The sequence below is a fragment of the Oncorhynchus kisutch genome, linkage group LG18 (genome assembly GCF_002021735.2).
Source record: "Oncorhynchus kisutch isolate 150728-3 linkage group LG18, Okis_V2, whole genome shotgun sequence".
NCBI classification, from domain to species: Eukaryota; Metazoa; Chordata; class Actinopteri; order Salmoniformes; family Salmonidae; genus Oncorhynchus; species Oncorhynchus kisutch.
The window spans coordinates 52,113,513-52,139,065 of NC_034191.2; the positions used below are offsets into that span (position 1 = coordinate 52,113,513).

The 25,553-nt window shown below is 41.7% G+C and overlaps 1 protein-coding gene across 1 annotated transcript; it reads right to left on the reverse strand.

Moving 5' to 3' along the window:
* Nucleotides 1–651: 651 nt before the first annotated feature.
* On the reverse strand, nt 652–22,362 carry LOC109908757 (repressor of RNA polymerase III transcription MAF1 homolog). The gene is made up of 8 exons (XM_020507432.2): nt 21,769–22,362; nt 20,562–20,650; nt 4,140–4,268; nt 3,614–3,776; nt 3,008–3,129; nt 2,634–2,753; nt 2,105–2,197; nt 652–1,988 (listed from the first exon to the last, which is right to left on the reverse strand). Exons 2-8 carry the CDS (start codon nt 20,642–20,644, stop codon nt 1,964–1,966), a joined length of 735 nt encoding a protein of 244 aa, XP_020363021.1. The 5' UTR covers nt 20,645–20,650; nt 21,769–22,362; the 3' UTR covers nt 652–1,963.
* Nucleotides 22,363–25,553: the final 3,191 nt, after the last annotated feature.

Here is a 25,553-nt window from a genome sequence, read left to right on the forward strand (position 1 = left end):
TTACTTTTCATTCAATTATCTTTTCATTTGTGTTCCTAGACTCCTTTTGTTTCTGTAGCTGTGCTGTTATAGTGCAGAAGTTTTGGTTATTGGCTTAATGAAATATTAACCCCACTGCATGTTTCTCTTTTCTGCTTCATCCCCACTGCACGAGGGGTTCTGAGCCCCTCTATCTAGCTGTAGCATCCATCTGTCTGAAGTCAACCTCTAGCTGCCTGGTTTGGTGTTCCCTAGCCATAGTTCCGCTTCTGGACTTTCCTGCACTGGTCCTTTTCTCCCCTGATCATACCTCTAGTCTCCAAGATGAAGATGACCGCCATTTACAATGTAAGAACATTAAAATGTTAAATCAGTCGTGATCAGCAGGGGCGTATCTTTCACTGGGGACGGGAGGGACAAGTCACCCCCACATTCTGAAATAGCATTTTTGTCAATAGGAACACTTTTAGTTATTAAAAAGGTTGTAGTGTGAGGTGTAACATGTTCCTCTTGTAGGAAAAATGGTTAACTATACCTTACACTGCTGTATCACATTGTAGTCATTACTGTTCAAAACATCTTGATTTTGGTCCTCTTCTTCCTTGTGAGTGGGATGTGTTGTGTTGGGTGAGCTGCCCGTGTCCACTCTCTATGACAACACAGAGGACACTCTTTGGTTCAAACACAACTTTATTAACATATGCTGTATAATCAAAACAGGTCCTGAACGGAGGTCATCATGGGAGGTTCAAAAGCCTTACACAGAGATAAAAGGGTCTTTCTTTCTAAAAAATACTGTAAAACACTTTAATAACATTACTGGAACTATCGCTGATGCCTTTGCTGCCTGTGTTTAGTACATTCACTTGGCTTTACATCAAAGCCTTTGTAATGTTTGAGCATAAAATAAATGGATGATTGTAGCAGAGGAAATTGGGTACAAGTTTTACAATAGGTTGGCCTAAATCATAAGGGAATCAGAAAAATCACACATTGAGGAACATGGTTACTGATAGGCAGAACAATGTGACAGAGGCGCTCATGAAAGTGATCTTGTATAAGCTGCAAGTCTGATGTCATATTGCTTTCCTTGGCAGAGTCATCTCCATCTCCCATCTACACATGTCATGTGCAGTAATAAGACAACATAAGATATTACAATGTTTCCATTACAAAAGCAGCATTCGTTTAAAAACTTGGGAGCTATAAAAGTTTTCAGTTCTCACATTAACACCACTGTCAAGCATAAAAGCCACACAAAGGAAGCAGTCACAAATGGAAATCAGCTGGATAGACAGTCAATTGAATTAGCTGTCGTTGTCCCATCCTCTACCCAGTGTGGGATTGGAGAAGTTTGATGTAATAAGCCCCTCCCTTTCCATGGCTCTCACTGATGCTGGTGTTGCACTGTGGACTTCTATCTCCACTTACACAGCCGTCTGTGACATCATCTGCTGCGATTTTTAATAAAAGAGAATGTTTGCTTGTCAGGGTTAGCTCTCCATGGTCTCTCTTGACCATAAATATCCAAGACAGATCCAATAAGTATTGGGAGAGTTTCTTTAAGAGCGCAGCATCCAAGCAGAGGCTGGATTCAGGTGACGAGGATGTGGTTTGAGAGGCATAGGAAGGTCCTTCCATCAAATTGTCAGGCACAGAGTCAGTTCTTAGCTCAGTGACAACGGAAGATAGAGGAAGCACAATAAACAGGAGACCTAGATCCCAGTTACCCTGGGCATTTTGAAAACGTCCTTCACGGTATGGGTCGGATCGAGCTGATGTGAAAGGCGTGAAACATGCACTTGTCAATGGGGGGGGGGGGGGGGGGGGGGTGTATTTCCTCTACATGAGCAAATGGCTTCCTGGGCAGGCTGTACAGAACATCGAGACAAAGAAAAAAAACAAGGATAGATGAGGAAAAAAGAAACAGGATAGATGAAGGGGGAGGAGGTTGTGTAGGCGTAGAAGTTTGGCATGGGTGTGCCTAGACACAAAGAGCTCTGGGGAACCTGCCGACGTGAGAGAACAAGGCAGTGTCAATCATGGCTCTATTTAGACACAAATCCACAAATGCATTAGAAGAGTATAAGCAGGTAGTAACATTACTATAGTAACATGATCCCACCTGTCCTCAGTGAATCCATCCATCTCCTCTTCATCATCCAGCTCCATGTCCAACTCGTTGTCCAGACAACCGCAGCCATACCCACTCAAGACACTGTGGAAATAAAGCAGAAAAACCATGCCTCATTAATCAATCATACAGGTACATGTGCTGGTTGCTCTGGTTGACAGATTGTTTGTGGAGTTTTTGGAGTTGACCTGGTATTCCCCTTTCCTGGCCTTTTGTCCTCCTGGTAATGGATAACAGTCACACACACACACATCATGAGATCAGACAGGCTTTGGGTTGTGAACAAGCTGCCTCGGCACTTCAAGTCCAATCAACTCCTGCTGCTGTGCTGGTTTGGTGTGAGCAATTCATACCAGCAACATGAGACAGATTTATCTCATTTTAGAACATACACAGTGGACCATAGAAAGTCATCCACAGGCCAGAAACTGCTTCGGACTGGCTGTATAGAACTAACAAAACTCATATGTGTATCTGCATTGATAATGGAGTCCGACTGAAGCCCGCTGTGGCTGCTCACCTGACGGAGCGACAGGTGAAGAATACAATCCTCTTCAGCTTCTTGTTGTAGAAGAAGTAGTTGAAGGACCAGAGGCTGCCTTCCTCCCCAAAGGGGTCTGAGTCCAGGTCAGGGTTGTAGCTGAGGACAAATAAGGACATTATAAATATACTACATATACCGGCGACAAACACAACAAGCAGCATATACATTTACGCTCACGTGTTAGTCATTTAGCAGACTCTCTTATCCAGAACGACTTACAGTAGTGAATCCAGGCATTTATTTTTTTATGTTACTGGTCCACCGTGATAATCGAATACACAAGCCTGACGTTGCAAGCGCCATGCTCTACCAACTGAGCCACGCGGGACCACCATATCTCCCACGCACACCTGTAAATGTCACAATCCTGCAGGCAAATTTCCTGGTCGATGGAGTTCCACAGCTCAGGCCCCAGGGAGTTGAACTCCACCCCAACTGATGAGTACAGGCTGCTGCTCACTGCATTCGCCACCTGGAGGAGACACGGCACACCAACGTTAGGACCACTTATTCTCCTCACAGATGTGTGGAGCTGTCAAACTCAAGTCCTGTGGAGGGCCGAGTGTCTGCACTTGATTGATCATTTAAGGTTATTGTGATAAATCAGGTTATAATTAAGGTGATTGCTTCGTCACCTGGTGGTTTAGGTCGTCATTAGACACAAAACGAAATAAAACAAAACCAGCAGACATGGTCCTCCAGGAATTGAGTTTGACACCTCTATCTTACAGCCTGTGATATTCCATACGCCCCTTGTAGAAAACTCACTACCTTCCCCTTATGTGTATGGCTTTGTAACAATGTGCTTCCGGGACTTGCATGGGATGATTCAACGTATCTGTATATGAGTATCTGGGCAATTCTGAAATTAGGCATGAATGACCGCCCAATTAGATTGGTTTTAAGTCATTCTAAAGTGGTGGAATCATGAGAGGAGCAGAGGCAGTGCTACTGACCCAGTTGAGGCTGGGCTCACGGCTAAACTCGTGGGCCCGGGCTGCGCTGAAGTCGTAGTCGGGCCTGAACGACTCGTTGAGCGTGGTGATGAGGTAGAACAAGGTCTTCCTGCAACACTTGTCACTCAGAGGGTTTTCGGCATCCTCACTGCTCTTCCCCAGTCTGCATAAAACAAGTGAGATGAGTAGAGAGAGAGGGAGAGAGTTCAGTAATTTGATTGGGAAGTTACAATTAATTATCTAGGGCACAGACATTTTTCACCTAGTCGGCTCAGGGATTCGAACCAGTGACCTTATGGTTACTAGACCAATGCTCTTAACCGCTAGGCTACCTGCCACCCCCTTAGTGTGCCACATAAGAGACTAATACTGTGACACAACACCAGTATCAATGCATTAGTGCACACCATAGCAAAACATTCTGGAATGGAAAACAGGCAGTCCCTCCCTGTTTGCTTCCGTTTCATTCCTAGTGTGATTTCCGTGTGATGTAAACATTGATAAGGGGTGTGGCTGTGGTACTTACTGGGGTGGGCTGGTGGCGCTGGACTGGGGGGGCGAGAGGGCCTCTAGGACATGTGGCTCCCCCTCCTGGCAAAATTGCTTAAACATGTGCTTGTCATCACCAGCCATCTTGCAGGAGTAGCTCTCAATCCTATAGAGACAGATAAAAATCCCAGAGTTAACTTTTGTCAAGTGGACATCCATTTAGCTACTGATTAAGGAGGACATGGGTATTGTATCAAACTAGTCATTTCCCGTATTCAATACTCAGGGGTCATGCTAACGCAGGATTTTGCGGTTTTTACTCATAAAATGAAGGATAAAACACAAACAATATCTTGCTGTGTTTTGAAAATGCAGATCTAAAATGGACAAATTTTGTGCTTCAGTTGCAGTTCTCCACTCAGATGAAATATCTTTGCTTTCGCCACTGGATCACCAGACAGCGCTCTGACTGTTGTGAAGGCTACTTTTCTCTGGTGCTTTCCTCCAGTTGTGTAGTTCTCCGGTAGCAAGTTAAAATGCAAGACTAACATCAAGCAAAACATTAGGAAATGTAGCTAGCTACAGCTGAAGTCAGAAGTTTACATACACTTAGGTTGGAGTCATTAAAAATTGTTTTTCAACCACTCCACAAATTTCTTGTTAACAAACTATAGTTTTGGCATGTCGGTTAGGACATCTACTTTGTGCTTAACACAAGTAATTTTTTACAGACAGATTATTTCACTTATAATTCACTGTATCACAATTTCAGTGGGTCAGAAGTTGACTATGCCTTTAAACAGCTTGGAAAATTCCAGAAGATTATGTCACGGCTTTAGAAGCTTCTGATAGGCTATTGGAGGTGTAACTGTAGATGTATTTCAAGACCTAAGTGATTTTCTTTGTAATGTTTATTTTTTGTCCTAGTAAAGTTGTTTTTTTGCAGACTAAAACCTCCCTGTCTCTGTGTCAATCTCTGCACGCTCAACCCAACGGTTTACCACACCGTTTTAAAATCCTCAATAGCCTCATCCCTGAGCAGTTTCATTCCTGTCCTACAGCTCAGTTCAGAAGGACGACTGTATCTTTTAGGTTTCTGGGTGGTTTAATACATAAGGCGGGGATCGACATTAACGCTAGTCCTCCTGTCTGGGACAAGTAACATTTCTAAAAAATAAATTCAGACAAGAAGAATATACTGTAGATTTAAGTAGTCCGAATGGAAAAGTAGAAATGTAAAACACAGAAATCACAATATCAAACAATTACTCCGATCAGAATTTAATCAGAGAGGCCAACACTGGAATAATATTAAAATCTGTTTCATGTAGCCTACATAAATAAATTTAAAAAACTACATGTCAAAGTGAAGGTGATATGCATATTGGCTACAGCCTCATGTCCAAACCGATGCTGACATGACAGAGGCGCCAGGAAAATGTAGCCAAACTTTAATGAGAGTTTGAATTGCATAAATATAGGCGAAACACCAGTCATGTTGGACCAACATAATGAAGGATAATTAACAGCAGATCAAACGGTCACAAAGACCAGAGAGAGAAGGACAGTGCCTGTTGTGCACCGCAACATCACCTACCTTGAATCTGAGCGGAGGCGGTCAACATTTGAAAACTATTTAACCATAAAACTGAATTGTTTAAAACCTGGACATTGTATGTAATTTTATGAAGTATGTCTTGTTTCAAAGTAGCCTAGCCAAAATACGACCACTGGAATGAAGGAATTATTTTCTAAACACTTAATATGTAATTAAAACCAGCATTTCTCATGTTCTATTGGCTTTCAAATCAACGTTCTTTAATTGTCCTACAGCCAAACGCATAATACTAGTCATATTAGTAACCCATGCTAGTTGATGATCCCCTTTCCTCATTTCTAATGGATACTTTCATCTCTGTCACATGAAACCACTTGCGCATGAGGTGCGCTTTTGAGAGTGGTGTTTTCCCTGCTAATTGCATTTTGGAACATTCCCATGTAGCCAACAGCCATGTGCGCATTGTTGAGCTTGTAATATGAAGAAATAAAACTTCAACATTTTAAGCTAAACGGTCTGACCTGTTGCATCAGCCTCAATGCTTTTTAATCTTTTTTTTATACAAGTGACTTGTGCTATTGGACAAGTAAAAGAAAAGGACAAGTGGCAAAAAAAAGTTACGTCAAGCCATGCATAACGCACAGCATAATTAAATAGACCATGCTTAAAGATATATTCAATGTCTGATTTGTTATTGTTAACCATCTACAAATCACTGTCTTTTTTTTTTACCAGGCCTTCGAAAAGCTCCCTGGTCTTTGTAGTCGAATATGTGCTTGAAATGCAATACTTGGCTGAGGGGAGAGAGGAAGGGTTAGTAAATTAAAAAAGAATGTCAACCCCTATAACTTCACACAGAGTGAGTCCATGTAACTTTGTGATTTGTTTAGCAACATTTTACTCCTGAACTAATTTAGGCTTGCATAAACAAATTGGGCTGTGAATATGAGTTATTAAATGTTTTATCATTAAAAAAAGGTCACTTTTCCCCCCCACTTTGACATAATATTTTGTGCATTGTTGACAAACAATGACATCTATTTTAATCCCACTTTGTAACACAATAAAATGTGAAAAAAATCCAAGAGGTCTAAATACTTTTGCAAGGCACTGTACGTCTCGTGTTCTGTATTTATTGCTTTGAACAAGTATCTGTGTCTGTGTCTGTGTCTCTGTTTCACTGTGTTCTATTTGAGGGGTATGGGTGGAATGCAGACGGAGTGGAGCAGAGTCCAGTCGTGTGTTTATTTTCCCCTCACCCCCAGTTATGTAAGAGCAGGGGTTGTGCAACCCAAAATCTGGCTCAGAGACACACTGTGGCCCAGTCTTATTATAGGAAGGAGCAAAGGTCACGGGGGTGGTGACGTGACTGGCCTACTTTTCATTAACAGACAAATAAAAAAAACACTGAACAAACAGGGACCATCTGAAATCCATGGAAAAGTTGACCTAAAAAGCTGAGCTAATAACCTGTGGATAATTAGGCCTAGTTGTGAATAAATGCACAGAATTAGGATATAAAGGATAGTTGTGGGTCTAGGCCTATTTGTAACAGACTTCCTGGTTCAATCAAATTATCACATTATCCAGAAACTGACCTTCTAAGGAAAACTATCACTGACAGAATTTGTGAACTTCCTCAAATTCATGTGCGAGTGTGTGCTCCGTTTATCATTAGTAATGGGTCCAGTTGAACTTTGCTGAGTATTGGCAGACTTGGGCTCTTTATTAGGGTGGAAAGAAGCAGCCTCATTGGGTCACATGGTGCCAGCACGGCTCTTGCTGCCATTGTTGCCCATTCTAATTCAGTAAGCAGCAGTCTAAACACCAGCACTTGGTAGCTGTTTCAGTGCCTAGCTGTGTGTGTATGTGTCTCTATGCAAATGACTGCATATAAATAGATAGTCATTGATCACGTGACACCATTCATTCCTATGTGTAGACTCAATAGCGCATTTGAAGCAGAAAACATTTGTTAAGATGGTGTCCAATGGATACATAAAATTTGCAGTTTCAGCTACTCCAGGAAGTGACGTTGCAAGCTAGCTCAGGGCTGTGCCCTCTCACTGAGTATCTCAAGCTGAATGCTGACTGGCGTACTGACGGCTGCAATTAGCAATTAAAATTATCCTTATAACTTCTTCTGTGTGCGATATTTAAATAAATTGTTTAAAGAACATACATTTTGCGTAATAGAAGCAAATATTGGTACAATGATTGTCTTCCACAAAAATGACATGAAGTCGGATGTTTACATACACTTAGGTTGGAGTCATTACAACTCATTTTTCAACCACTCCACCAATGTCTTGTTAATTAACAAACAATAGTTTTGGCAAGTCAGTTAGGACATCTACTTTGTGCATGACAAGTAATTTTTTCCAACAATTATTTCACTTATAATTCACTGTATCACAATTCCAGTGGGTCAGAGGTTTACATACACTAAGTTTATTGTGCCTTTAAACAGCTTGTAAAATTCCAGAAAATTATGAGTCAATTGGAGGTGAACCTGTGGATGTATTTCAAAGCCTACCTTTAAACTCAGTGCCTCTTCCCTTGACATCATGGGAAAATCAAAAGAAATCAGCCAAGACCTCAGAAGAAAAATTGTAGACCTCCACAAGTCTGGTTCATCCTTGGTAAAATTTTCCAAATGCCTGAAGGTACCACGTTATACCGCTCAGGAAGGAGACGTGTTCTGTCTCCTAGAGATGAATGTACATTGGTGTGAAAAGTGCAAATCAATTGCAGAACAACAGCAAAGGACCTCGTGAAGATGCTGGAGGAAACAGATACAAAAGTATCTATATCCACAGTAAAACAAGTCCTATATAGACATAACCTGAAAGGCCGCTCAGCAAGGAAGAAGCCACTGCTCCAAAACCGCCATAAAAAAGCCAGAATACGGTTTGAAACTGCACATGGGGACAAAGATAGTACTTTTTCTCCCCATCTGGGCTGACAAAACAAAAATAGAACGGTTTGGCCATAATGACCATCGTTATGTTTGGAGGGAAAAGGGGGAGACTTGGAAGCTGAAGAACACCATCCCAACCGTGAGGCACGGGAGTGGCAGCATCATGTTGTGGGGGTGCTTTGCTGCAGGAGGGACTGGTGCACTTCACAAAATAGATGGCATCATGAGGCAGGAAAATTATGTGGATATATAGAAGCAACATCTCAAGACATCAGTCAGGAAGTTAAAGCTTGGTTGCAAATGGGTCTTCCAAATGGACAATGACCCAAAGCATACTTCCAAAGTTGTGGCAAAATGGCTTAAGGACAACAAAGTCAAGGTATTGGAGTGGCCATCACAAAGCAATAACGTCAATCCTATAGAAAATGTGTGGGTAGAACTGAAAAAGTGTGTGCGAGCAAGGAGGCCTACAAAACTGACTCAGTTACACCAGCACTGTCAGGAGGAATGGGCCAAAATTCTCCCAACTTATTGTGGAAAGCTTGTGGAAGGCTACCCGAAACATTTGAACCAAGTTAAAGGCAATGCTACCGAATACTAATTGAGTGTATGTAAACCTCTGACCCACTGGGAATGTGATGAAATTTCACATTCTGACATTTCACATTCTTAAAATAAAGTGGTGATCCTAACTGACCTAAAACAGGGCATTTTTATGAGGATTAAATGTCCGGAATTGTGAAAAACTGAGTCCAAATGTATTTGGCTAAGGTGTAAGCAAACTTCCGACTTCCAACTAGAATAAGGCAATATACAACACAATATAGAAAAAGTAAAGGGGATTGAGAATGAGAAAATGTAAACCTTTGCGTGTGTGTGTCTATATATATATATATATAGATAGACACACACACGCAAAGATTTCCATTTTCTCATTCTCAATCCCCTTTACTTTTTCTATATTGTGTTGTATATTGCCTTATTCTATCATGTTTTACATTGTTTTCCCCTCCTCAATCTAAACACAATACCCCCGAATGAAAAAGTAAAAACTTTTTTAAAGAATTTGTAATTTAAAAAAAAATTAAACTGGAATATTACATTTATGTAATGATTCAGACCCTTGACTCAGTACTTTGTTGAAGCACCTTGGCAGTGATTACAGCCTCTAATCTTCTTGGGTATGACGAAACCAGCTTGGCATACCTGTATTTGGGAAGTTTCATCCATTCTTCTCTGCAGACCCTCTCAAGCTCTGTCAGGTTGGTTGGGGAGCGTCGCTGCACAGCTATTTTCAAGTCTCTCCAGAGATGTTAGATGGGGTTCAAGTCCGGCCTCTGGCTGGGCCACTCAAGGATATTCAGAGACTTGTCCCGAAGCCACTACTGCGTTGTCTTAGCTTTGTGCTTAGGGTTGTTGTCCTGTTGGAAGGTGAACCTTTGCCCCAGTCTGAGTTCCTGAGCACTCTGGAGCATGTTATCATCAAGGTTCTCTCTATACTTTGCTCTGTTCATCTTTGCCTCGATGCTGACTGGTCTCGCAGTCCCTGCCGCTGAAAAACATCCCCAAAGGATTATGTTGCCACCACCATGCTTCACCGTAGAGATGGTGCCAGGTTTCTTCCAGACGTGACGTTTCGCATTCAGGCCAAACAGTTCAATCTTGGTTTCATCAGACCAGAGAATCTTGTTTCTCATGGTCTGAGTCTTTCTGTGCTTTTTGGCAAACTCCAAGTGTGCTGTCATGTGCCTTTTACAGAGGAGTGGCTGCCCTCTGGCCACTCAACCATAAAGGCCTGATTGGTGGAGTGCTGGAGAGATGGTTGTCTTTCTGGAAGGTTCTCCCATCTCCACAAAGAAACTCTTCTGTCAGAGTGACCATCGGGTTCTTGGTCACCTCCCTGACCAAGGCCCTTCTCCCCTGATTGCCAGCTCTAGGAAGAGTCTTGGTGGTTCTAAATTTCTTCAATTTGAGCCTACTGTGTTCTTGGGAACCTTCAATGCTGCAGAAATGTTTTGGTACCCTTCTCCAGATCTGTGCCTCGGCACAATCCTGTCTCTGAGCTCTACGGACAATTCCTTCGACCTCATGGCTTGGTTTTTGCTCTGACATGCACTGTCAACTGTGGGACATTATATAGACCGGTGTGTGCCTTCCCAAATCATGTCCAATCAATTGAATTTACCACAGGTGGACACCAATCATGTTGTAGAAACATTTCAAGGATGGTCACTGGAAACAGGATGCTCAATTTCAAGTCTTATAGCAAAGGGTCTGAATACCTAACTAAATTATGTTTTTTTTTTTTTTTTAATTTGCAAAAATGTCTAAAAACCTGTTTTGGCTTTGTCATTATGGTGTATTGTGAATCGATTGATGAGGAAAATGTTTCATTTAAACCATTTTAGAATAAGCCTGTAACTTTACCATGTGAAAAAAGTCAAGGGGTCTGAATACTTTCCAAATGCACTGTAGAGTATATAAAAAAAATTTTATTGCATAAGTATTCAGCTCCCTGAGTCCATACATACCTTTGGCAGCAATCATTACGGGTAAGTCTTCTTGGGTAAGTCTCTAAGAGCTTTGCACACCTGGATTAGTGTAATAGTTGCCTTTTATTATTTTTAAAATTCTTCAAGCTCTGTCAAGATGTTGGGGATCATAGCTAGAGATAAATGTTCAAGTCCTAACATAATATTCAAGCAGATTTAAGTCAAAACTGTAACATGGCCACTTAGGAACATTCACCGTCTTTTTGGTAAGCATAGAATTTGGAACTTATAACCTCTATAGCCAGTTTCATGTCTCAAAAGTGAGTGAGAAGAAAATGCCCGGGATAGTATATGGTCTGCCTTTTGTTGCCTGTTGTGTATTATATTGTGATTGTCTTGTTTATATAAGACATTGATTGTTGTCTATATTAGGGGTACGTGAGACATGGGAGATTTACAGTGCATTCAGAAAGTATTCAGACCCCTTCCCTTTTTTCCACATTTTGTTACGTTACAGCTTATTCTAAAATGGATAAAATAGATGTTTTCATCATTAATGTACACACAATACCCAATAACGACAAAGCAAAAAAACAAAAACAACAGAAATACCTTATTTACATAAGTATTCAGATCCTTTGCTATGAGACTCAAAATTGAGCTCAGGTACATCATGTTTCCATTGATCATCCTTGAGGTGTTTCTACAACTTGGAGTCCACCTGTGGTATTCTCATATGCTGTAGCTTAGACCCTATTTTACATTTGAGGTTTTGTGTTGTGCCTGCCGTCGGTTGAGACACAACATGCTCTTGAATACAGGGTGGGTGTCATGTTTGGCTGATAAATGTACGAAAATGTGAATAACATTTACATTTTGACTTTCAAATGGTACCACAATATGGTTTGAGGTCCACATAGAGAATGTTGACTTGAATGGGAATATCTGTTGTTTTAAATTATACTGTAAATCCTCCATAGGAAACCTATTGAAAATCATAGAAATATAGATTATAGAATATACATGACCGCGAAAGTTGACATTCGAAGGTGGGAGGACCGGCAGACTTTTTTTGTGGTTGTAATTAAATTATTATTACATTTCAATGGTGTATTAGCTAAATTGCAGTGGTCTGAAGGGATAGGTCCACTCTGTTAATTATATTTCTATGATTGAAATGCCACCCACCCTGTATTGAAGAGCATGCTGTGTCTCAACTGATGTCGGGCAAAAAACAAAAACCACTGATGATGTAAAGTAGGGTCTAAGCCAGAGGTCGACCGATTATGATTTTTCAACGCCGATACTGATACTGATTATTGGAGGACCAAAAAAGCTGATACCGATTAATCGGCCAAATTTTTATTTATTTATTTGTAATAATGACAATTACAACAATAATGAATGAATTTTAACTTAATATAATACATCATAATACATCAATAAATACATCAATAAAATCAATTTAGCCTCAAGTAAATAATGAAACATGTTCAATTTGGTTTAAATAATGCAAAAACAAAGTGTTGGAGAAGAAAGTAAAAGTGCAATATGTGCTATGTAAGAAAGCTAACGTTTCAGTTCCTTGCTCAGAACATGAGAACATATGAAAGCTGGTGGTTCCTTTTAACATGAGTCTTCAATATTCCCAGGTAAGAAGTTTTAGGTTATAGTTATTAGAGGAATTATAGGACTATTTCCCTCTATACCATTTGTATTTCATTAACCTTTGACTATTGGATGTTCTTATAGGCACTTTAGTATTGCAAGTGTAACAGTATAGCTTCCGTCCCTCTCCTCGCTCCTCCCTGGGCTCGAACCAGCAACACAAATCAAATCAAATTTTAATTGTCACATACACATGGTTAGCAGATGTTAATGCGAGTGTAGCGAAATGCTTGTGCTTCTAGTTCCGACAATGCAGTAATAACCAACGAGTAATCTAGCTAACAATTCCAAAACTACTACCTTATACACACAAGTGTAAAGGGATAAAGAACATGTACATAAAGATATATGAATGAGTGATGGTACAGAGCGGCATAGGCAAGATGCAGTAGATGGTATCGAGTACAGTATATACATATGAGATGAGTATGTAAACAAAGTGGCATAGTTTAAAGTGGCTAGTGATACATGTATTACATAAAGATGCAGTAGATGATATAGAGTACAGTATATACGTATACATATGAGATAAATAATGTAGGGTATGTAAACATTATATTAAGTAGCATTGTTTAAAGTGGCTAGTGATATATTTTACATAAATTCCCATCAATTCCCATTATTAAAGTGGCTGGAGTTGAGTCAGTGTCATTGTCAGTGTGTTGGCAGCAGCCACTCAATGTTAGTGGTGGCTGTTTAACAGTCTGATGGCCTTGAGATAGAAGCTGTTTTTCAGTCTCTCGGTCCCAGCTTTGATGCACCTGTACTGACCTCGCCTTCTGGATGATAGCGGGGTGAACAGGCAGTGGCTCGGGTGGTTGTTGTCCTTGATGATCTTTATGGCCTTCCTGTAACATCGGGTGGTGTAGGTGTCCTGAAGGGCAGGTAGTTTGCCCCCGGTGATGCGTTGTGCAGACCTCACTACCCTCTGGAGAGCCTTACGGTTGTGGGCGGAGCAGTTGCCGTACCAGGCGGTGATACAGCCCGACAGGATGCTCTCGATTGTGCATCTGTAGAAGTTTGTGAGTGCTTTTGGTGACAAGCCGAATTTCTTCAGCCTCCTGAGGTTGAAGAGGCGCTGCTGCGCTTTCTTCACGATGCTGTCTGTGTGGGTGGACCAATTCAGTTTGTCTGTGATGTGTACGCCGAGGAACTTAAAACTTACTACAACAGCCAACATCGAAGCAGCGTTACCCATGCAGAACAAGGGGAACAACTAGAAGGCTCAGAGCGAGTGACGTTTGAAACGCTATTAGTGCGCGCTAACTAGCTAGACATTTCACTTCGGTTACACCCGCCTCATCTCAGTAGTTGATAGGCTTTAAGTCATAAACAGTGCAATGCTTGACGCACAACGAAGAGCTGCAGGCAAAACGCACGAAAGTGCTGTTTGAATGAACGTTTACGCGCCTGCTTCTGCCTACCACCGCTCAGTCAGATACTTAGATACTTGTATGCTTGTATGCTCAGTCAGATTATATGAAACACAGGACATACTAGATCATATCTAGTAAAATCATCAACCATGTGTAGTTAACTAGTGGTTATGATTGATTGTTTTTTATAAGATAAGTTTAATGCTAGCTAGCAACTTACCTTGGCTTACTGCATTCACGTAAGAGGCAGTCTCCTTGTGGAGTGCAACCAGAGAGAGGCAGGTCGTGATTGTGTTGGACTAGTTAACTGTAAGGTTGCAAGATTGGATACCCCGAGCTGACCAGATAAAAATCTGTCGTTCTGCCCCTGAACAAGGCAGCTAACCCACCGTTCCTAGGCCGTCATTGAAAATAAGAATGTGACTTACCTAGTCAAATAAAAGGTATTCAAATTATTTATTTTTTTATATAAAAAAATATTTTAATTTTTTGGGGGCAAATCGGTGCCCAAAAATACAGATTTCCGATTGTTATGAAAACTTGAAATCGGCCCTAAATAAATCGGCCATTCTGATTAATCGGTCGACCTCTAGTCTAAGCTATACCTCTAGTCTAAGCTAATATGAAGAAGAAAAAACAAATCGGAGGCTACGCATTTTTAGATAATTGAAGTAAAAAAAACAAAAAAACATCTGAAATAAAATAGTTTAACAACCCTGTTTAAGCTTTTAAATGATATCCAACTCAACCGTTTATATTTTCTAGTGATGAAGACATAGATTTCTCATGGTACGGTGGAGTATGCAAAATGGGTCAACTTTGAGCACCTCTATCCCCTGAATGTTTTTGCATTCAAGTACAAAAAGTAACTTTCTGACTACTTCTTCCATGGGCAAACATGCATTGAAAGTTTTGTCTAAATCAAAAGGGATGCTGTCAAAAAGTTATTGAATTAATACAGATTTAACCTATAATAGGGGATCTTGTTTTTTCTTAAAACAATGCTGCAGTTCAGCATTCGGCCTTGAATGTTGTGGCTTCAATGAGACGGGTCAGTCGTTCTCCCCTGGCTTACGCTCCATACCACTCCCCATTACACAGTCTACAAATAGCCACAAAGCCCTGTAAGAGTACACCCTGTCCTGCATCAGACTGCCCCTATTGATCATAGCCAGGACAGGGGTCATCACCACCATTACTGTATCCACTGGTCTCATAACCTAGAGCCCATTATGCAACATCCCTGTTCCTACTGTTACCTCAAAGCCTGAAGGGCTTCCTACTAAGAAGGATCAATGAGTTAGCCTGCTAACTTGCCTGAATATTCTAGAAATAACTTCTTTAAAAATATTAGTTTTTTAAAGATAAGTAGACCATGCCCATTTCAGGCTTAACTCAACAATCAAAAACACAAAGACGTTCAGCTTTCTTCATGAACCAGAAAGTAAATAGTTATTTCTGGTTGTTTATCAAAGTTGGTGGGCTAACTCATTGAGTTCCTAGTATACCCCTCTGCTGCAGTTCAGTTAATCTAACCCCCTGTCGCATAACACAAAACACTCATCCATCACCCTATTTGCGGGATCAAGACTTTTTGCAAGAGAGATTATGCCTATTTAGCTAAACGTTCCACATTACCAGTAATCGCTACAGGGATTGAATAAGGCAACATTTCTATGGCAATTCTACTGCATAACACACGATATTGACTCATCTGGTCTTGCTCAGGTATTTAAATCACGTAGCCTACACCACTTATCTTAGCACAGACACATGTCATGAGGCGACACACCCCTTTCAGGTTTTATGTCATCAATCTCTGACAGAGGTGTCTATCATTGTGGTTTTGGTTTGTGTGAGTTTGGTAGAAAAACAGATTGGTAGGTTGTGTGTGCCTTCAGAAGGTATTCAGACCCCTTGACTTTTACCACATTTTTGTTACATAACAGCCTTTACCTAAAAAATGATTTTTCTTCATCCTGTTTCCATTGATAATCCTTGAGATGTTTCTACAGCTCTGTCAGAATGACAATCAGGTTCTTGGTCACGTCCCTGAACAAGGCTTCTCCACTGATTGCTCAGTTTGGTCAGGCCGCCAGCTCTAGGAATAGTCTTGGTGGTTCCAAACTTCTTCCATTTAAGAATGATGGAGGCCACTGTGTTCTTGGGGACCTTCAAAGCTGCAGAAATGTTTTGGTACCCTTCCCCAGATCTGTGCCCTCGACACAATCCTGTCTCTGAGCTCTATTGACAATTCCTTTGACCTCATGGCTTGGTTTTTGCTCTGACATACACGGTCAACTGTGGGACCTTATATAGACAGGTGTGTGCATTTCCAAATCATGTCTAATAAATTGAATTTACCACAGGTGGACTCCAATCAAGTTGTAGAACCATCTTAAGGACTGTCAATGGAAACAGGATGCACCTGAGCTCAATTTTGAGTCTCATATTAAAGGGTCTGAATACTTAAGTAAATAAGGTATTTCTGATTGTAATATATTTGCAAACATTTCTAAAAACCTGTTTTCGCTTTGTCATTATGGGGTATTGTGTGTAGATTGCTGAGGATTTAAAAAAAAATGTTTTTATACATTTTTGAATAAGGCTGTAACGTAACAAAATGTGGAAAAAGTCAAGGGCTCTGAACACTTCCCCGAAGGCACTGTATAATATACACTGCTCAAAAAATAAAGGGAACACTAAAATAACACATCCTAGATCTGAATGAATGAAATATTTTTATTAAATACTTTTTTCTTTACATAGTTGAATGTGCTGGCAACAAAATCACACAAAAATTATCAATGGAAATCAAATTTAATCAACCCATGGAGGTCTGGATTTGGAGTCACACTCAAAATTAAAGTGGAAAACCACACTACACGCTGACCCAACTTTGATGTAATGTCCTTAAAACAAGTCAAAATGAGGCTCAGTAGTGTGTGTGGCCTCCACGTGCCTGTGTGACCTCCCTACAACGCCTGGGCATGCTCCTGATGAGGTGGCGGATGGTCTCCTGAGGGATCTCCTCCCAGACCTGGACTAAAGCATCCGCCAACTCCTGGACAGTCTGTGGTGCAACGTGGCGTTGGTGGATGGAGCGAGACATGATGTCCCAGATGTGCTCAATTGAATTCAGGTCTGGGGAACGGGCGGGCCAGTCCATAGCATCAATGTCTTCCTCTTGCAGGAACTGCTGACACACTCCAGCCACATGAGGTCTAGCATTGTCTTGCATTAGGAGGAACCCAGGGCCAACCGCACCAGCATATGGTCTCACAAGGGGTATGAGGATCTCATCTCGGTACCTAATGGCAGTCAGGCTACCTCTGGCGAGCACATGGAGGGCTGTGCGGCCCCCCAAAGAAATGCCCCCACCCCACACCATGACTGACCCACCGCCAAACCGGTCATGCTGGAGGATGTTGCAGGCAGCAGAACGTTCTCCACGGCGTCTCCAGACTGTCACGTCTGTCACATGTGCTCAGTGTAAACCTGCTTTCATCTGTGAAGAGCACAGGGCGCCAGTGGCAAATTTGCCAATCTTGGTGTTCTCTGGCAAATGCCAAACGTCCTGCACGGTGTTGGGCTGTAAACACAACCCCCACTTGTGGACGTCGGGCCCTCATACCACCCTCATGGAGTCTGCTTCTGACCGTTTGAGCAGAAACATGCACATTTGTGGCCTGCTGGAGGTCATTTTGCAGGGCTCTGGCAGTGCTCCTCCTGCTCCTCCTTGCACAAAGGCAGAGGTAGTGGTCCTGCTGCTGGGTTGTTGCCCTCCTACAGCCTCCTCCATGTCTCCTGATGTACTCGCCTGTCTCCTGGTAGCGCATCCATGCTCTGGACACTACGCTGACAGACACAGCAAACCTTATTGCCACAGCTCGCATTGATGTTCCATCCTGGATGAGCTGCACTACCTGAGCTACTTGTGTGGGTTGTAGACTCCGTCTCATGCTACCACTAGAGTGAAAGCATTCGAAAGTGACCAAAACATCAGCCAGGAAGCATAGGAACTGAGAAGTGGTCTGTAGTCACCACCTGCAGAACCACTCCTTTTTTGGAGGGTGTCTTGCTAATTGCCTATAATTTCCACCTATTGTCTATTCCATTTGCACAACAGCATGTGACATTTATTGTCAATCAGTGTTGCTTCCTAAGTGTACAGTTTGATTTCACAGAAGTGTGATTGACTTGGAGTTACATTGTGTTGTTTAAGTGTTCCCTTTATTTTTTTGAGCAGTGTAAATATATCAGTACCAGTCAAAAGTTTGGACACCTACTCATTCAAGGGTTTTTATTTGTATTATTTTCTACATTGTGGAATAATAGTGAAGACATCAAAACTATGAAATAACACATATGGAATCATGTAGTATCCAAAAACAATTGTTAAACAAATCAAAATATGTTTTATATTTGAGATTGTTCAAAGTAGCCACCCTTTGCTTTGATGACAGCTTTGCACACTCTTGGCATTCTCTCAACCAGCTTCATGAGGTAGTCACCTGGAATGCATTTCAATTAACAGGTGTGCCTTGTTAAAAGTTAATTTGCGGAATTTATTTTCTTCTTAATGAGGAGTTTGAGCCAATCAGTTGTGATGTGACAAGGTAAGGGTGATATACAGAATATAACCTTATACAAATACATATTATGGCAGGAACAGCTCAAATAAGCAAAGAGAAAGGGTAGTCTATCATTGCATTAAGACACGAAGGTCAGTCAATACGTAACACTTGAAGAACTTTGAAAGTTTCTTCAAGTGCAGACGCAAAAACCACCAAGAGCTAGGATGAAACTGGCTCTTATGAGGACCACCACAGGAAAAGAAGACCCAGAGTTACCTCTGCTGCAGAGGATAAGTTCATAAGAGATACCAGCCTCAGAAATTGCAGCCCAAATAAATGCTTCACATAGTTCAAGTAACAGACACATCTCAACATCAACTGTTCAAAAGAGACTGCGTGAATCAGGCCTTCATGGTTGAATTGCTGCAAAGAAACCACTACTAAAGGAGACCAATAAGAAGGGACTTGCTTGGGTCAAGAAACACGAGCAATGGACATTAGACCGGTGGAAATCTGTCCTTTGGCCTGATGAGTCCAAATTTGAGATTTTTGATTCCAACAGCCGTGTCCTTTTGAAACGTAGAGTAGGTGAACAGATGATCTCTGCATGTGTGGTTCCCACCGTGACGCATGGAGGAGGAGATGTGATAGTGTAAGAGTGCTTTGATTTATTTAGAATTCAAGGCACACTTAACCAGTATGGCTACAACAGAATTCTGCAGCGATACATTATCCTATCTGGTTTGCGCTTAGTGGGACTATCATTTGTTTTTCAACAGGACAATGACCCAATACACTTCCAGGCTGTGTAAGGGCTATTTGACCAATAAGGAGAGTGATGGAGTGCTGCATTAGACGACATGGCCTCCACAATCACCCGACCTCAACCAAATTGAGATGGTTTCTGATGAGTTGGATCGCAGAGTGAAGGAAAAGCAGCCAACGAGTGCTCAGCATATGTGGGAACTCCTTCAAGACTGTTGGAAAAGCATACCAGGTGAAGCTGGTTGAGAGAATGCCAAGCGTGTGCAAAGCTGTTATCAAGGCAAAGGGTGGCTACTTTGAAGAATCTAAAAATATATTTTGATTTGTTTAACACTTTTTTGGTTACTACATGATTCCAAGTGTTATTTCATAGTTTTGATGTCTTCACTATTATTCTACAATGTAGAAAATAGTACAAATAAAGAAAAACCCTTGAAATGAGTAGGTGATCTAAAACTTTTGACTGTTAGTGTATGTACTAGGATAGCGAAGTTAACTTGTGTTTTGACCCACATTGCTAATGTATCTGATAACGGAGCAGTGACAGTGTATTTTCCTGCCTTGTGACAGACACATAACCGGAAGGGCTGGAGCTCCAGATAGATAGTTTTGATGTCTTCACTATTATTCTACAATGTAGAGCATAGTAAAAATAAAGAAAAACCCTTGAATGAGTAGGTGTCCAAACTTGTGACTGGTACGGTTTATTTTGTTTAAGTTCAGTTGACCATCTTATTCCGACAGTTTGCTGTTTATCTCTGTGTTTACATATCAGTGCCAGTGCCCTCAGCCTTGACATATGTTGTTATTGAAGCTCCCAGAGCCCCAAAGTGTTAATCTTGCCTTTTAAAATAGAGCCTCTTAACCCCATCAGAAATACACCCCTGAGTGGAGGGGGGAGGGGGTATTTATATGTGCTATTTGCTATGTACTTGCAGTTCACACACAAGCCTCCTAATGGCCAGTACACCCTGGTAAATGTTGAACCTGTGTTAGTCATGGAACAGTATTGCAGGCTTTGCAGAACACCTTGTGCCATGTGATTAGATATGAGATCAATTGATCTACTGATACTGCTGGTCCAGTGCTGTAATGGTAAATACCTGCCCAGGATGTGAGACTCTCCCGTTTCAACACAAAGTTGAGAGCCCAGAGCTTCAAAACTGCTGTTCTCTAACAGTTTCATTGCTGCCTGTGAGAAGAAAGGGAAATGTTCAAATAGACAGTCCATCGGACATTCAATAATACTTTTTCACTGCTTCCTGAGGGGTGTATCAAATATATTTTATCCCTATGGTGTAGGTATTGATCTACTTGGTTGGCTCAGACCGGGCTGATCAAATTTTTCCCAGAAAAGTATGTTAGCAGAAAATGGTCTGAATTCCACTAGTGCTGAGCGATGAACCAAAATGGTGGTTATTTTATTATTTTTTTAACGAATTGACTGACTTCGGATCAAGTAATGGAATTCCATTTCATTTGTTTGTTTTTCTGTTAACTCAACTGCAGATCACAAAAAATTATGAATATTAAATTGCTTTGTCATTATGAGTTATTGTGAGTAGATTGATGAGGAACATTTTAGAATGAGGCTGTAACGGAACAAAATGTGGAAAAATGGAAGGGTTCTGAATACTTTCCAAATGCATATTTATTTTATTTAACCTTTATTTAACTAGGCAAGTCAGTTAAGAACAAATTCTTATTTATGATGTCGGCCTATCCCGGACGACGCTGGGCCAATTGTGCGCTGCCCAAATGGGACTCCCAATCACAGCCGGATGTAATGCAGCCTGGATTCAAACCAGGGACTGCAATGTCGCCTCTTGCACTGAGATGCAGTGCCTTAGACCACCTCACCACTCGGGAGTATGCATTATACAGTGCATTCGGAAAGTATTCAGACCCCTTGTACTACAAAATAGTGATTTGTCAGACAGCTCTAAAGAGGTGACATGATAACTTGGAATGAAATAATAGTAAACAAAATAAAACAAACGTAATATACACAACAACTGAAATATGTCATATTTAAAAAAAAAAATCGAAACCGAAATCGTGATTATTTTTTAATAATCGAACCGACTTCAAAAAGCATTAATCGCTCAGCACTAGATTCCACAGACCCATTAATCAGCATTACACATCATTGGAGACACCCCCGTATGGGGAAACATATAGAAGGTAAACAAAAAGTAAAGTCCCAAAACGAGCAACCTCTTTCTTTCTTATTAGATAACGTTAATCCCCTCCCCCACTAAAAAAACCTCTGCTACTATCTAGGTAGCTAATGTACACAATCCTTCTTACCAAAGTCAAAGATAATGTCAGCACTCTTTGTGGAACTGAAACGTCTTCACCAATTTCACTCGCAATGTTTATTTGGCAATAATGCAAAATCTGTTGTTGTCTGCCCAGCCAAATTAGCTAGTATGTTAGCGTAGCACTTTCGGTCCGTGATTTCAATTCGTCAGACTAAGGTTACCTACTAACGTTTAGTTCCTCAAATTCAGCAATTTAAAAATACGCTCGTTCGAAATTGATTTATCGTACAACCTTTTATCGGAAAACTGCTTCTGCCGATTAAATGAGACGACATTAAATCCAAATATCCGTCTGATTTGGATTTCAGCGGCATCCCTTTTGACCAATTTAATTTGACAGAGATTAGCTAGCTAACGTTAGTACGGTTTCTGTCCGATCAAGTCGCCTTTTCTAACCGACTTTGCACTTCTGTCTATTTCGTAATGTCCCTGTGCTATGTGCAGTTAGCCAGACCGATTACTTGAAAGCAAAACAACAGTGACGATGAAAACCGAATAAATCCACTGTATTCGACCCGGTCCGTCTATCGTACGTTCATTAGTTATTTATTTCAGAAGACGACAGAAAATATATTGACTCATTTTCGTTTTTGGTTTCTGAATTTGAAAATCCCAAAATCGACTTGTTTCTCATTTATTATGTAAAAAACGGGACATGGAATTACAGAAAACAAATAACACATTTTATTCCATTTTTAATTTCGTGCCAATAGAACAAACTCAACAACAACTGAACAAAGTTGGCTTGCACTAGCTGGCTAGTACTGACTAGCTAGCAGTCTGACGAGCTAGCCCTACCTGGCTACTGGCTATAGTCATACTTGCTATAGTCATACTAGCTAGTGTAAGTAAGTTAGTCCCTCAACATGCTACAAGATGAATGCCCGGACAGAGTTACCTGCTGAAGAAAGGTGAGAATTCTCCATTACTTTTAGTTGCTAACTTAGCTAGACTTTCTGGCTGACTGATGGTGCTTATTGACTGAGTAATAATGAACTGCAGTTACTATGTGGCACCTCTACCCATCTGGCACTTTGAATAGCTAATTTAGCAATTGTTACACATGCAACAATATCAAATTAAGCTAGTCAGTGCTGATGTGTGTACTTACAGTAAATAAAAGATGTTACTTGATTACTGATTCCATGTCGGGAAAAGCAAAAAGGCTAAACTAATCTACGACCGTTCTGATAAAAACCTTAGGGCATTCAGCCTCGGGGGATGCCTTGCTGACCACACCCTCCTTCCTTGCTCCAGGCCTGCCCTGCCGCTTCCACCAATCCAATTGTTTCTTATGGACAGAAAATAGCAAAGGCTCTGAGCTGTCCGATCAGGTCCATTGTCTACTTACTCTGATTCCTCGCTATCTCACACTCACACAGGACCTTTCACATAGTTCAGTCACTCAGCCCTATACAGTGGACGTGATGCTCTCAAGGTCCTGCACTACTGGCTCCTACAAGGGTACCCTGCTGTACCCTACTGTGCTGAAACAATATGACTCTAGAATAGTTTGACACTATTTTAAATTGAACGCTCAACAGTGATTATTGATCTTGTGCCCTCTCGCTCGCTCTCTCCTTCTTGACCATCTTTCTTGGTTGATGGCACCTGCAGGCCTGTTTGAGGGACATCTGGATAGAATGCTTGAACTTCATCTGAGACCTTCATCTCCTTCCCCATCCTTCCATTTTTCCACATTTTGTTTACATAAGTAATCAGACCCTTTGCTATGAGACTCGAAATTGAGCTCAGGTGCATCCTGTTTCTATTGATCCTTTAGATGTTTCTACAACTTGATTGGAGTCCACCTGTGGTAAATTCAATTGTTTGGACATGATTTGGAAAGGCACACACCCCTCTATATAAGGTCCCACAGCTGACAGTGCATGTCAGAGCAAAAACCAAGCCATGAGGTCAAAGGAATTGTCCATTGAGCTCTGAGACAGGAGTGTGTCGAGGCACAGATCTGGGGAAGGGTACCAAAACATTTCTCTAGCATTGAAGGTCCCCAAGAACACAGTGGCCTCCATCATTCTTAAATGGAAGAAGTTTGGAAATATCAAGACTATTCCGAGAGCTGGCCTCGCGGCCAAACTGAGCAATCCGTGGAGAAAGGCTTTGTTTAGCGAGGTGACCAAGAACCTGATGGTCACTCTGGCAGAGCTCCATCCCTACAGTGAAGAATGGTGGTGGCAGCATCATTCTGTAGGGATGTTTCTCAGCGGCAGGGTCTGGGAAACTAGTCAGGATTGAAAGGAAAGATGAACGGAGCAAAGTACAGCGACATCCTTGATGGAAACCTGCTCAGGACCTCAGACTGGTGCAAAGGTTCACCTTCCAACAGGACAACTACCCTAATCACACAGCCAAGACAACATAGGAGTGGCTTTGGGACAAGTCTCTGAATGTCCTTGAGTGGCCTAGCCAGAGCCCAGACCTGAACCCGATCTAACATCTTTGGAGAGACCTGAAGATAGCTGTGCAGTGACTCGCTCATCCCAACCGGACAGAGCTTGAGTTGATCTCCAGAGAAGAATGAGAGAAACTCCCCAAATACAGGTGTGTGAAGCTTGTAGCATGCCCAAGAAGTCTCGAGGCTGTAATCGCTGCCAAAGGTTCTTCAACAAAGTACTGAGTAAAGGGTCTGAATACTTATGTAAATGTGATATCCTTTTTTCAGGACCCTGTCTTTCAAAGATGATTTGTAAAAATCCAAATAACTTCACAGATCTTCATTGTAAAGGTTTTAAACACTGTTCAATGAACCACAAACAATTAATGAATATGGACCTGTGGAACAGTCATTAAGACACTAACAGCTTACAGACGGTAGGCAAATAAGGTCACAGTTATGAAAACTTAGGACACTAAAGAGGCCTTTCTACTGACTGAAAACACCAAAAGAAAGATGCCCAGGGTCTCTGCTTATCTGCGTGAACGTGCCTTAGTCATGCTGCAAGGCAGCGGTACAGGGAGACAGGACGGAAAGCTGATCATCCTCGCAGTGGCAGACCACGTGTAACAATACCTGCTCAGGATCGGTACATCTTAACATCACACCTGCGGGACAGGTACAGGTTGGCAACAACAACTTTCCGAGTTACACCAGGAATGCACAATCCCTCCATCAGTGCTCAGACTGTCCGCAATAGGTTTAGAGAGGCTGGACTGAGGGCTTCTAGACCTGTTGTAAGGCAGGCCCTCACCAGACATCACCGGCAACAAACCCACCATCGCTAGACCAGACAGGACAGGCAAAACATGCTATAAACTGACAAGTCGCAGTTTTGTCTCACCAGGGGTGATGGTCAGATTCACGTTTATCATCGAAGGAATGAGCGTTACACAGAGGCCTGTACTCTGGAGCTGGATCGATTTGGAGGTGGAGGGTCCGTCATGGTCTGGGGCGCTGTGTCACCATCATCGGACTGAGCTTGTTGTCATTGCAGGCAATTACAACGCTGTGCGTTACAGGGAAGACATCCTTCTCCCTCATGTGGTACCCTTCCTGCAGGCTCATCATGACATGACAATGCCACTAGCCGTACTGCTCGTTCTGTGAGTGATTTCCTGCAAGACAGGAATGTCAGTGTTTTGCCATGGCCAGCGAAGATCATTCCCCACAGAAATATCCGGGAACTTACAGGTGCCTTGGTGGAAGAGTGGGGTAACATCTCACAGCAAGAACTGGCAAATCTGGTGCAGTCCATGGGGAGGAGATACAGACTGTTACTTTTGATTTTGACCCCCCTTTGTTTAGGGACATAT